This window comes from Serinus canaria, chromosome 1 (assembly GCF_022539315.1).
Source record: "Serinus canaria isolate serCan28SL12 chromosome 1, serCan2020, whole genome shotgun sequence".
NCBI lineage: Eukaryota > Metazoa > Chordata > Aves > Passeriformes > Fringillidae > Serinus > Serinus canaria.
In genome coordinates, this window is record NC_066313.1 from 101,101,285 (window position 1) to 101,113,104 (window position 11,820).

The 11,820-nt window shown below is 43.0% G+C and overlaps 1 protein-coding gene across 2 annotated transcripts; it reads left to right on the forward strand.

The window, feature by feature from the left end:
- Positions 1-249: 249 nt before the first annotated feature.
- PRDX4 (peroxiredoxin 4) lies at positions 250-8,541 on the forward strand. 2 transcript variants are annotated; one of them, XM_030234018.2, is made up of 8 exons: positions 250-916; positions 2,634-2,751; positions 3,702-3,818; positions 4,372-4,494; positions 5,114-5,244; positions 6,825-6,859; positions 8,048-8,094; positions 8,418-8,541. In XM_030234018.2, exons 1-8 carry the CDS (start codon positions 265-267, stop codon positions 8,419-8,421), a joined length of 1,227 nt encoding a protein of 408 aa, XP_030089878.2. In that variant the 5' UTR covers positions 250-264; the 3' UTR covers positions 8,422-8,541. The 2 variants fall into 2 exon arrangements, with proteins under 2 accessions (XP_030089878.2, XP_030089877.2); XM_030234017.2 differs by lacking the exon at positions 8,048-8,094.
- The last annotated feature ends 3,279 nt before the right edge of the window (positions 8,542-11,820 follow it).

Genomic DNA, 11,820 nt, shown 5'->3' on the forward strand with positions numbered 1-11,820 from the left:
AACCATTTTGTGATTCTGTGAATTAAAGCACTTAGTATTTGATTTCTAACCACACTCTTGCACAGTCACCACGTGCACTACATGGTGCCTATTCACGAGTTGCTGCCGAGCTGGCAATAATTCAAGGGTTTGGGTCTGAGGCAGTACCCCTTCTCTGCATTTCCTGTATTCATGAGGCCAGCATGTACAATCTGCATTTGGCACAGCTGGGTATGACCGCGAGTGGTGCCGTGCCCACAGAAGCCACGCTGCCACTGATGAGCGATGATAGCAGATGGGGAGCCTCCTTCTGCAATCGCTCCGGATTCGCGCGCGCTCTCTCTGCAGACACACGCGTTCTTTCCCCCTCTTTCTCTACACGCGTACATCGCTCCCCGTTTCCTCCGAGGCGGGAGCCCGCAGCCCCGCCGGCACCGCCCGCGCTCAGCGCCCGCCCCACGGACGGGGCAGGGCCCGGGGAGGCTGTGCCGGGATGGGGTTCCCGTGCCGGGATGGGGCGGCCGTGATCTGCTCCGGGGTAGCTGTGCTGTGCCTCGGGGTAGCACAGTCCCAACCCCTCGGGCCCCCGCCCGCTTCCCTGAACCCCGGCCCGGCTCGGCCCAGCCATGTGGCGGGAGTGTGGCCATGTGCGGGCCAAGCTCCTCCCCGCCGCCGCCGCCCCTCGTCGCGCCGCGGGGACGTGCAGTCTCTCGGCGGGACATGGAGGCGGGCGGCGGGGCCGGGGCCCGGCGTCCCGCGCTGCTGCTGCTCTTGGTGGCGGCGGCGCTGGGAGGCGAAGCGGAGGCGGAGGAGCCGCGCCCGGCGCGGCAGCGCGGGGACGAGCAGTGCCATTACTACGCGGGCGGGCAGGTGTACCCGGGGGAGGCGGCCCGGCTGCCCGTCTCCGACCACTCGCTGCACCTCAGCCAGGCCAAGAGTAGGTGCCGGGCGCGGCCGGGGCTGCGGGGAGGGCCGGGGCCGGGGCCGGGATGTGCCCGCAGTGCGCTCGGGGCTGCGGAGCGGGGCGGCGGCAGCGCCACGTCAGGCGGAGCGCGGGGGCTGCCCGGGCCCTTCCCGTCCCCAGCCCGCTCTGCCTGCGGCCTCCGGGGCGGCCTCGCAGGCAGGGGAGGAGGGGGAGGGCCGGCTCCTTCCAGAGCTACATCCCCGTCGTGGTCACCGCCGCCGTCTCACGGGTGTCCACCGAGGTCCGTGTTTCCAGAAATGGCGAACGAGTTCAGGGACGCGCTTCAGGGGATCCACAGGAATGTTCTGTGCTCACACTGCGATCAGAAACAATGAACGGGCGCCCCTCGTAACCCGTCGCCACCGCGCTGCCTTTGGCACTGCCTTTGTGCCTGTGCTCTGATGCGGTTTCAATGCTTTACGTGACGGACGTGGGGACAAACACCGTAAATGGCATCGCTGTGAGATGTGCAGGGACACCTGCTCAAAGTCCTGTCCTGCAGGGCACAGAGTACAGAGAGATCACACAGATATTATCTCCAATTTGAAATCATTTTCCATTACTGAACCAGGGTATATGTTCTGTTTTAAACGTTTGCAAGCGGATGCGACCAAAAAAAAAAAAAACGAGGAAAAGCAGACAAGATATTTGTAACCGATATCGTTTGGGTTTTTCTCCCTTTGCAATGTAAGTTATTACAGACAGCTGTTTATAACTGCAAAAACTACCCTCATTTAGAAAGGGGTCAAGATATACAGTATTTCGTTTAATATCTTTTCCTTCTCCCTCCTAATCTGAAGGTCGTTGTTATACATCCTTGCTAACTATATTCTGCAGCTGTGGGTCATCCTAAGAAAAGAAGAGCCAAACAATTCAGGCACCATCCAGATAATATTATAATATTTAAATCAGCTTTTCCCTGATTTGCTGGAGATGTCATTGTCCTTGACATGGCAAGTATATTCAGACCACCCTGTAATCCAGCAAACCTTATCCTTTGTCTCAGGATTCACAATGGTATGAAAATAGAACCTGGCAGATTAATTTTTAATATTTTAAATTTAAGGTTAATCCCTTCTGATAGGAATAGTAAATATATTTCATGATTTTCAACTGGATATTTTTTTAAAACACAGCTATCTTCAAGTTACAATTTGCTTAGGATTTTTAATTTAATAAACATATGCTGCATTTTTAGGCATTTGTCTTTAACCATGTTGTGGCATGTATTTTTTGTGGACCAGGATTCCAGACAGGTTTCCATGGCTAAAAAGCAGCAAAGTGAGTTTGAATTTTTTTGTGCTTCTGGTTCCTAACAACTATTTTTAGCAGAACAATGAGAGGACCTGAAGTATTAAAGAGCTTTCCCCTTCAGTCTAGCAGGTGCCTTGAGCTGGCAGTGCACACAGGGTTTGTTCAGTCAGCCCAGATAAGGTTTGTGTGGCCTTGATTATCAGTGATCAGCAGCGCTCATGTATGAGCACAAGTTGGTCAAATTATTTACTTTGTGTGTGTACTAAAGCCTTCATTTCTTCATCATTCTGTACCCCCCTGTTTAGAGCTAGTTTCATCTTGGAACTTTGCTGCAGGTTGTTTTTCAAGCAAAAGGAAGAACAGCTGTCCTTGGACGGCTTGGTTTGAACACAGGTGTTATATTCTGACTTTTTTTCCAACATTCTTTGCATTTCAGTCTCCAAGCCAGCACCTTACTGGGAAGGAACAGCAGTCATTAATGGAGAGTTTAAAGAGCTGAAATTAACAGATTATGAAGGAAAATATCTTGTCTTCTTCTTCTATCCTCTTGACTTGTAAGTAAGAGCACTGCAGGCGTACTACTGAGTGCAGCTACTCTAGATTCATAATTCATTAATTCTTCTATTTTTTTGAGGTCTTGTATTTTTTGTTTGGTAAGAATTTAGGAGAGAAGAAAGGAGTGACAGAAGAAGATATATTCTTTGCATTTGTTTTCTCATCATGCATTGGTAAAATTGCAACACAGTCTTTGTCCTAGTAACTGGGTCCACTAATTTGTGTCTCCACACAAAACAAACAATTTTGTAGTTACCCAGTTAGGCAGTCTATGTTCTATTTCATGCTGTAAATCAGTGCTGCAAGTGGAAGAAAGCATCCTTTCTAGAGTGTATATAATATATCCAAGAGGTGGCATTTTCCCTTTAAGCTCATTCCCTGACATCCTAAGAGCACTTGGCATTAACATCCTTTATTTAGAATGCAGTAACTTCACTGATTGAGTGAAAACATCTCTGCATTTTAAAGGACAATCCCATTCTTTTCCACAAAATGAAGATAAGAGGACAGAGGTGCATAACTACTTTGAATGGTGTATCATCATTAGCTTTACTACTTTAGTTCTTCTGTAATAGAAAAAGTTGAAGACAAATTAGTTTAAAGTTGTAGATTTGCACAGTAACAATAAATTATAGTATGATCCTCTGAAAAAATTGGCTTTTAGTGCTTAAATTCAGCCACATTTGTAAAGTCTAAAAGAAAGTAACTGTACAAGCTCTGAATCCAGATTGTAAAATAACCATAGATTTGTAGTCTTCAGAAATAATCCAAAGCTGGAGTCTGAGGGTGGAGGGTTTGTCAAGCAGCATTTTGGTTAAATACGTAAAAGAGCAATAAAAATAAGCAAAAGCTGAATAAAATTAATGATAAATTCACCATTTTAAGTTAATCAGAGAATTTGCTGGCTTCTCATGAAATTTTGGCTTTTATCTTCTCTTTAATCATCTAGTACGTTTGTCTGTCCAACTGAGATAATTGCCTTCAGTGACCGAATTGAAGAATTCAGAGCAATAAATACTGAAGTAGTAGCATGTTCTGTGGACTCAAAATTCACTCACTTAGCATGGTATGGATTTTTCTCTTGTCTTTCACTAAACATTATTCATAGTTCCAACTTGGCAAAAGAACAGTACTCCCCAGGGTTTTTGCCTGTGGAGATATATCATAATGTGTGAAAGTGTGATGCTATTGACACAATTGTTTAAAGTAAATTTTAATCCTAGTGTGTGAAAGTACCTTTAATTTTTAAGTTTGTTTAATGTGTCTTGCTTGCAATATGTCATGTCTCAGTCCAAAAAATACTACTAATACAAAAAGAAAATACTAATGAAACTATCAGTAAATGCTTCTCTTGTCCCAGTTGATGAGCACATTGGCATAAAGCAAATGCAACTGATAACAAAAAGGTCATCATTAACAGATGTGGCCATAACTGCAAAAGATCTACTGAACATTTTGTTCAAGCCACAAATACTGTTCATCTCCTTTGTGTGCAGAACAGAAAAAATGTCACTTGCACTAAATCCTTCTGTCCATACTGATGTAGTTTGTGATTTCTGACTTGTGTAAGGAATATAAATCTGTGTGAGAAATACATCTATATTTCCTTCCCTTCAAAGGATTAATACTCCTCGTAAACAAGGAGGACTTGGACCAATGAAGATTCCCCTTCTTTCTGATCTGACACACCAGATTTCAAAGGATTATGGAGTGTATCTGGAAGATCAAGGACATACACTTAGGTATTTCACTGGGTTGCAGTTTGTTTTACTTCCTGCTTTATATTTAAAGAAGCATTTGAAATTTTTCTTTTAGACCAGCTTTTACTTGGGGATTCATGGCAAGTAGCAAATATTGAATATAATAGCAAAATATATGACTACAAAAAATGTAGTCATAATGAGTCAGAAGAGGGATCAAGGTTAATATCCTGTTTAACAGCAGGCATCAGTATCTACCTAGGGCAGGGCAAATGTGCAGGATTCCCCAGAACTGAAGTTGCTCTGGACCTCCCAAGTCCAGATGGAGTCAAGACTAAGGTTACCTGAAGAGATACATTTGCCTAAAACTGAGTAGTTTATTTTGAGATCCCTGTAATGCCCTAGCATCTGCAGCATCCCCCAGCAGGGCCTGTGAGAGCTTAGTTCTATGTTAGTTCTGCAAAGAAGTATATTCTTTTGGTTTTAACTGGAGCTCAGCTCAAGTCCTCTGATACCCAGGTAAAGAATAGTAGGTTACTGGTGGTGAGTATTACAGGGTGTTTGCAAAGATCAAATTCCTCCCATCCAGCTGATATAAATAAAAATACCACTATTATTAATTCTGTTTCCTAACACACACACACACTTTTTCTACCCACAGAGGCCTTTTCATTATTGACAATAAGAGAATCCTTCGACAGATCACAATGAATGACCTTCCTGTTGGGAGATCAGTGGATGAAACACTTCGTTTAGTACAAGCATTCCAGTACACAGACAAACATGGAGAAGGTGCTCTTTTAAGTATTGCCATATTGAAGATTGTTTTACTTAGCCTGGAAACTGTATTAGCTTTTTGGAGGAAAGGTGTTCAGTAGCATTAAGGAACTGGGGTCTCATACAGTGACTGAAGTGGTTTGATTGCCCTGCTTGATTCTGTGGTCCCAGGTCCTTAGGTTGTTTCTGGAATAGTAATTTACATTTTGTTTCACATCCATGAGAACGAGAGCATAAAGCATTCCTCTAGTCTGAATTGATGTACCATGTGTCACAAGCATAAATTTGTACAAAATATGAGGCTGTGAAGAATGAGGCCCAATATTTCAGTACATTTTTGCATACTAAAATAATGGAGATGCAGGCTATCCTTGTCCTGTGCTATTCAGTGAGGACCTGTGACAAGTAACTGAGAATGTTTCATGTCAAGATACGTGGTGATACTGTGGAAATTACAGCACCATTACTTGTGTTTTCTGTATAAGTGCTATGTGATCATCTTTCCCCAACAAAGAAATTTTACAGTCCTCAGATCATTACTTTGTATCGAGAATTGTTATTCCTCCAGTTCAAGCATGGGGTGAACTTTTTCACATTTCTTTAAATAACTTATTTGAAGATTTGTTTAGATATGGATACACTTTTAGCAACTTAACTTCCAGTTCAACTCAATGTCTCCAAGCATTTCAAAGTACTTTTATATGAAGGTACAAGTCATTATTCTGCTGTGCTGTACTGACTTGAAAAAATAGATGTTGATACTTAGGCTATGCACATCTGACTAAGGAAATTTCCCCACATTTAGTGCAAAGCCAGCTTACAGAATGTTGATTTGCAGTGTTTCCAGAATAACACTTTTTTTCCCAGCTTTTACATGAATGTTGAGGAGAGCCGCTGTAGACACTTCATTGGTTTCTTTACACAGAATAACAGTTCTCCACAATTCCTACTAGCATGTGAGGCCTTTTGTCTGCCAGCCAATCTTAAAGCAGTGTAATATGAAATAACTGCTTGGGCTGAAGCCTCAGAGGAGAGCTCTGAATAGATGAGAGCTTTACTCCAGAATGTGCAGCTGTTCAGGTGGTCCCAGGGCTCCCAGCCACACTGTGGTAAGCACATGCTGCAATCCCTTTGCTCCTAAGCAAGGTTACAAATAAAATTAGTCTCTTGTGAAATATTTGAACTGATCTCTTTGCTAAAAAATGCTCCTAGTTTTGGTTTCAAAGAAAGAAAGTTAGGTCTCTATGTAGTCACCTGAATTTTATTGCAAAACTTCTGGTTTACTAGAATAGGTGTTCCTTCTCAGATACTGCTTTGCCAGTACTTTTTGTAGAAGGGAGCAACAATTAAATTAAGGCATAGGCATCCATCCAGAGATCTGCAGTTTTCAGGTAACTGAAGTGGTGGGTGGTGTCAGGTGTAAACTGCTCAGTCACCATCCCATGTGTAAAGAAAACAGCACACTTAATAGTTTCAGATATTGACATGTGACACTTCATGGTGTTTTACTTTAAGGTCAGAAAGAGAATATTAAGCACACAAAAGTCTGTGAGTGTAAAAATACTTAAGCTAACTTTGTCCCTTTTTTTTTTCAGTCTGCCCTGCTGGTTGGAAACCTGGCAGTGAAACAGTAAGTCACTGTTTATATTAACATGCATGTAGTACTAACAAGCACTCAGTTACCATTTCTGATAGAGCCAAATCCAAAATCTCAGCAACTTTCAGTGAGAAGGTATGAGTCATGTCACATTATTAAACTTACACCATTTGAATTACTATTGATTTCATTAGGGGATTCTTTCCCTCACACTAGACATCTCCCAGTTGTTTCAGACTCCTGGTGTGTGAACAAAATTCACTTGATCAGCAGTGAGTTTGGGATCAAGAACTTTTTCCTGTTAACACCTGATGAGGGAAAGTTCAAACCTCTTGAGTTTGTTGTATCTTCTTGGTTATTTGTCCATATAAATTTTTGGTGGTTCTTACTGCACATCCTGACACTACCTAAAAAAAGACAGACAGAAGTTTCCAGGCTGCTGTGGTATGTACCAGAGCCAGTGCCACTATCAGCACTCCAGCAGGGAGCACTGCTTTGCTGTGCAATTGCCCTCCCTTTGCTACTCCTGGGCTCCCTGTGACTGGAGGCAGAGGAGCCAGAGTTCACATAAACACTCACTGAACTTGTTTGTGTTCCCTGGCCCAGAGCAAGCCTCAGCAGAATAATGAAACTTTCACCAGAGGTCTGAGCTGCCTCATTCAGATGAGATCACTGTCACTTGAGCATGTGGCTTCCTTCTGAACCATCTGGTGATGACAGAGCAGTTGTTAAAGAGCTGGCTCAACAAAAACCAGGTCCCAGCAGTCTCTAAGCAGAGTTAGTGAGCATTGTACTTGATAGTAAAAACCAGTGGAATGTTAAACCACATTTCTTTGCTGGATAGGAAAGTTTCCTAGGATGAAACTTGAAGCTGGGAGTCAATTTTTTCAAGCCAGCAGAGGAGTGTCATAATGGGGGAAGCTGGATATTAAGACTGTAAAATGAAAGAGGGCGAGCTGGCCCAACATTTGTATTTTGGCACTGAAAAGTTCTGCCCTCCATAACTAGGATCACCTAGATAACATGACATTGATACATTTTCTAACAACAGTCTTACAATGCTGATACTAACAGCTCCAACACTGCCAATTTAGTAATGTAAAGCAATACATAAGCATTGTCCACCTCCTCTGTGCAAAAGATGCAGACAATAGCAGAGTAGTTGAAAAAGCCTTTCTCAAAGATGTAGTCATGCCTTCTAAATGTGTTTGATTTAATTAGATCAAACCAGAGGAAGCCATGAGAGTGTGGTGGCCAAGGGAAGAACTGTAAGTAAATTCTGAGCCTCTAGATTACAGATATTAATTTACCAAAATATCTTGCTTTTGGGGCAAGCTGTCAAAATTCTTCCTTTGTTAGGCTGCACTCTCTCATGCCTCAATTGGTTGAATCTCTCTGCTACTGCTGTTAGGTACCTTTAGAGATCAACAGCTATCTAGTACCAAATCAACTGATAAATTACTCTTCAGTGTTGCAAGTGAGTTGGCAGTAGCACCTTACTGTGAAATACTGTGCTGTTCTGGCTTTATAGTTTGCTATGTTTTCGTGGCTTTGGTTTTTGACTAACATTTTCATTTTCCTTCTTGCACAGATAATTCCAGATCCAGCTGGAAAACTGAAGTATTTTGATAAACTAAACTGAGGCTCACTTCTGTTGAATTCAATAGGTCACATTCAACTTGATTTTTGCCAATAAAATTTCATTAATTTTGGTACTTTTGTGAGCATGATTATTATGTAATAGCAGTAAAACATTAAAGGGCTCATTGTTTAAACAGAAGTCTAACCTGTGTGAAGCACAGGTACCTCATTAGTTATCTGAGAATATTGTTATGAAATACATGGTTTCTCTTTAGGTTTTATTTAAATGCTCATCTTGCCCAAATCCACTTAGTCTCTTGGGCTTAGATTCATGACTTTTGCTATTAATGGATTTTTTAATTTCTGTAAAAATCTTGTGTGTTTGGTCACATTCCTGAAAGTACAGCTAGAAAAGAGCCACTTGGCTTTGGTACATTTGTCTGTGTACCATAACCAGTCCAGTGGCAATTGCAGCTAACTTAAAAGCCAGGAGTAAGTTACAGTTGCTGAATCAAATTTCCAGTCTGTGTAAAGCTTTTCAACTACTAAGAACATACCCTACACTATATAAATCAATACATCTGCCCTGAAAAAACCACACCTCTACCAGTTCATGTGATTCAAGGGCTGAACCAGTAAATTTTTCTATGCTTAAATTTGTAGTGTATTTGCAGATAAGATCGATTCTGTTTCACATTTTCTGCGTTTTGTCCTTGTCCCTATACTGTTAATAGATGGATGTAGGGGATAGTGTCTGTGCCAATCCACTCCCTAAGTGTGGCTCCTAGGTTTAAGGGAGTAGTTGTAGTCTTTCCAAGATAAGTACTGACATGTGATCATCAGAAACTCTTGTGGCTGGTGGACAAGGATTTCTTTTTTCAAGTGAAAAGAACATCGCCATGTAAAACATACTTGTGTGCACTGGAGAACCCTTTCCTGAGGATGTCATCTTGCTTCTTCCCACCTCTTCCTGTTTTTCTAAATTCTGTGCAACTGGAAAAACAGCAACTGAAATGTGTGACCCTTTGCACCAGGGTTGTTCTTGAAAAGTCAACAGGCACCTTCCATCTCAAATCTGCACCACTACATCATTACTCTTGGTTGGATCCCACATGCCTGAGAACTCACTCCCCTTCCCTCACCAGACCATACAATTCCCTGCCCTGCACACAGACTCTTCACTTCATTTCTGCAGAACCAGGCCAGGACTTGCATTTGCCCTGTGAAGTTACATGATTTTGGGTGAGTACTGAGCAGCTCTCCATGTTAGTCACTGCAGACACAGAGCAGGAACAGCTACTTCCTTCACTTCAGCTCTGATACAAGTAACACCTATGCACATGCCATGGGCAGAGGGAACCACAGCCAGAGCAAGTAGAGCTTCGCTAAGCCTCAGCCTCCCTGTTCCTGTGAGGTCTGGGGAAAGGAGTCCCTCATCCCATCTAGAGGGTAACAGAAGCAAAACAGGATCAATTCCAAACCTCAATGGCTCCTGTTGTGCTGCTCCAGCCTGTGATAGCAAAGACCAGAGGGCAGCATGTAGAGAAAGGTGCTTTCTCACATGACTAGGATGTCAATCACCTTGAATTTTACTCTGGATTCTGTTTACATCAACCCTGAAGCACCAAGAACATCACACAGAATGTTGAAATAACCCCAAGCCACTGTAGCGTGAGAAACATGAGCCCAGCTATTACATGGATATTCAGCAGCAGCCCAAGGCACAAAATTAACACAGTGCTTGTGCCCCCTTTAGAACTGATGCCCTGCTCCTGAGAGTCCTTGTGCCCACCTCTCCAGCCAGCTGGCTGTCAGTCACACGTAATGCTCTCCCAGCCGCAGGAACCTCTGGCACTGAGCCAGCCAGTGACACCTGATAAAGACAGAGATGAGTTATCTGCTATGTGTTGAACGCGCTCCACCCAGCTCATGGCTCTTTGCACAGCCCAGTGAACAGCGAGTTACACCAACACAGCCACAGGGTGTATCTCTGTGGCAGTCAGCACCAAGAGCAGCAAACTACAGCACGTGTCAAAAGCTGTACATAGCCCATGTCAAGAATAGAAAACTGTGCTGAGAACATTTAGTGACTGAAGAAAACTGGGGCCATCTGCATGCTTTGAGCATTGCAAATTTAAGTCACAACACTCTAGCTGAGTAAACTTTCAAGGTTTTTATAAATGCACATGTCCATTTTAAACATGTGGTAAGGGATGGCATAGGGTTGTTGTTTTGGGCTTTTTTAATGCAGTTCAATGGGGATAAAAAGTATTAGGGAAATAGTGAAGTAGTCCTTAAGCAAAGACTTGAGTTGCCATGTGATTGTACATATTTGAAATGAACAAATGACAAAACACTCTGTTCTTCCAGTACTCCAACTGAGGTTTGAAATAGTGGAAAACTTAAATTTCATACATCTCTGTTTTCCCAAAACCCAGGATATATTCAGGGGCCTCTCTTGGAAGTGCATAAAATGCAGATGCCATTGTGAGCTTGTCTTCTACAGAAAAAGCAAAAAATGGTCCTGCAAGGCAAGTAATGACTAATAATGAGACACAGTCTTCAACTTCCTCTGCTATCTTGGGCAAACATCCCACACCCTTCTACTGCCCCCACAGCTGTTAAGCTATATATGGTGGTGAGGTCTGCAGATGAAAGCCACCTCTCCAAGTAGGATGGATCTAGCTGAGACCTGGATGTAACTTCCAGAAGTATCAAAGAAGCATCAATTCAGATAATAATAATGGCACAGATTTTTGATGTTATTAGCTGATGTAGCCCTCTGCAGCTTTCCTGGGTTATGCCCATTCCTTGCCCAGAGAAACCTCTTCCTCTGCAAACTCAAGTATATCCAAAAAATAACCACCATGTTGCTGGGAGCCTGTACTGGTATTAGGTTTACAGTTGGACTCAATGTATCTTACAGATATTTTCCAATCTGCCAATGCCCAGCAGTGCCTCCAGCCTCACAGACAGGAGCCCTGCAGGTCTGAGGATCTCTGCTGGCAGATAAGTGCTCCAGTGTATTTTCTGTGCAGCTCTGGTCATCCAACTACACCTTCCACAAAAGGAGTACCCAATTTCTCTTTTATGAAAGCTGAGTATTTACCCTTTTATTTTCCTGTTGGCTTGTGCCTAGCCCATGCAGAAATGATCTCTCCCATGCCTAGTTAAGAATGTATTCAGAGCAGGATCAGCAATCAAACCACTGTCACCAAAGGCTGGACTGGATGTGCAGTAAAACCAATTGAGCATGCAGTGAGTTTAGAGCAGGTTTCTGAACTAAAACTTTGTTCAATGACCCACATTGCATCAGCTCCTGCAAACTTCTTTCCAGACTGCTGCAAAATCTGACAGGGCAGCAAAAGAATAGTCCCTATTTGAAAAAGGGCTACCAGAAGCTGTTACATGAA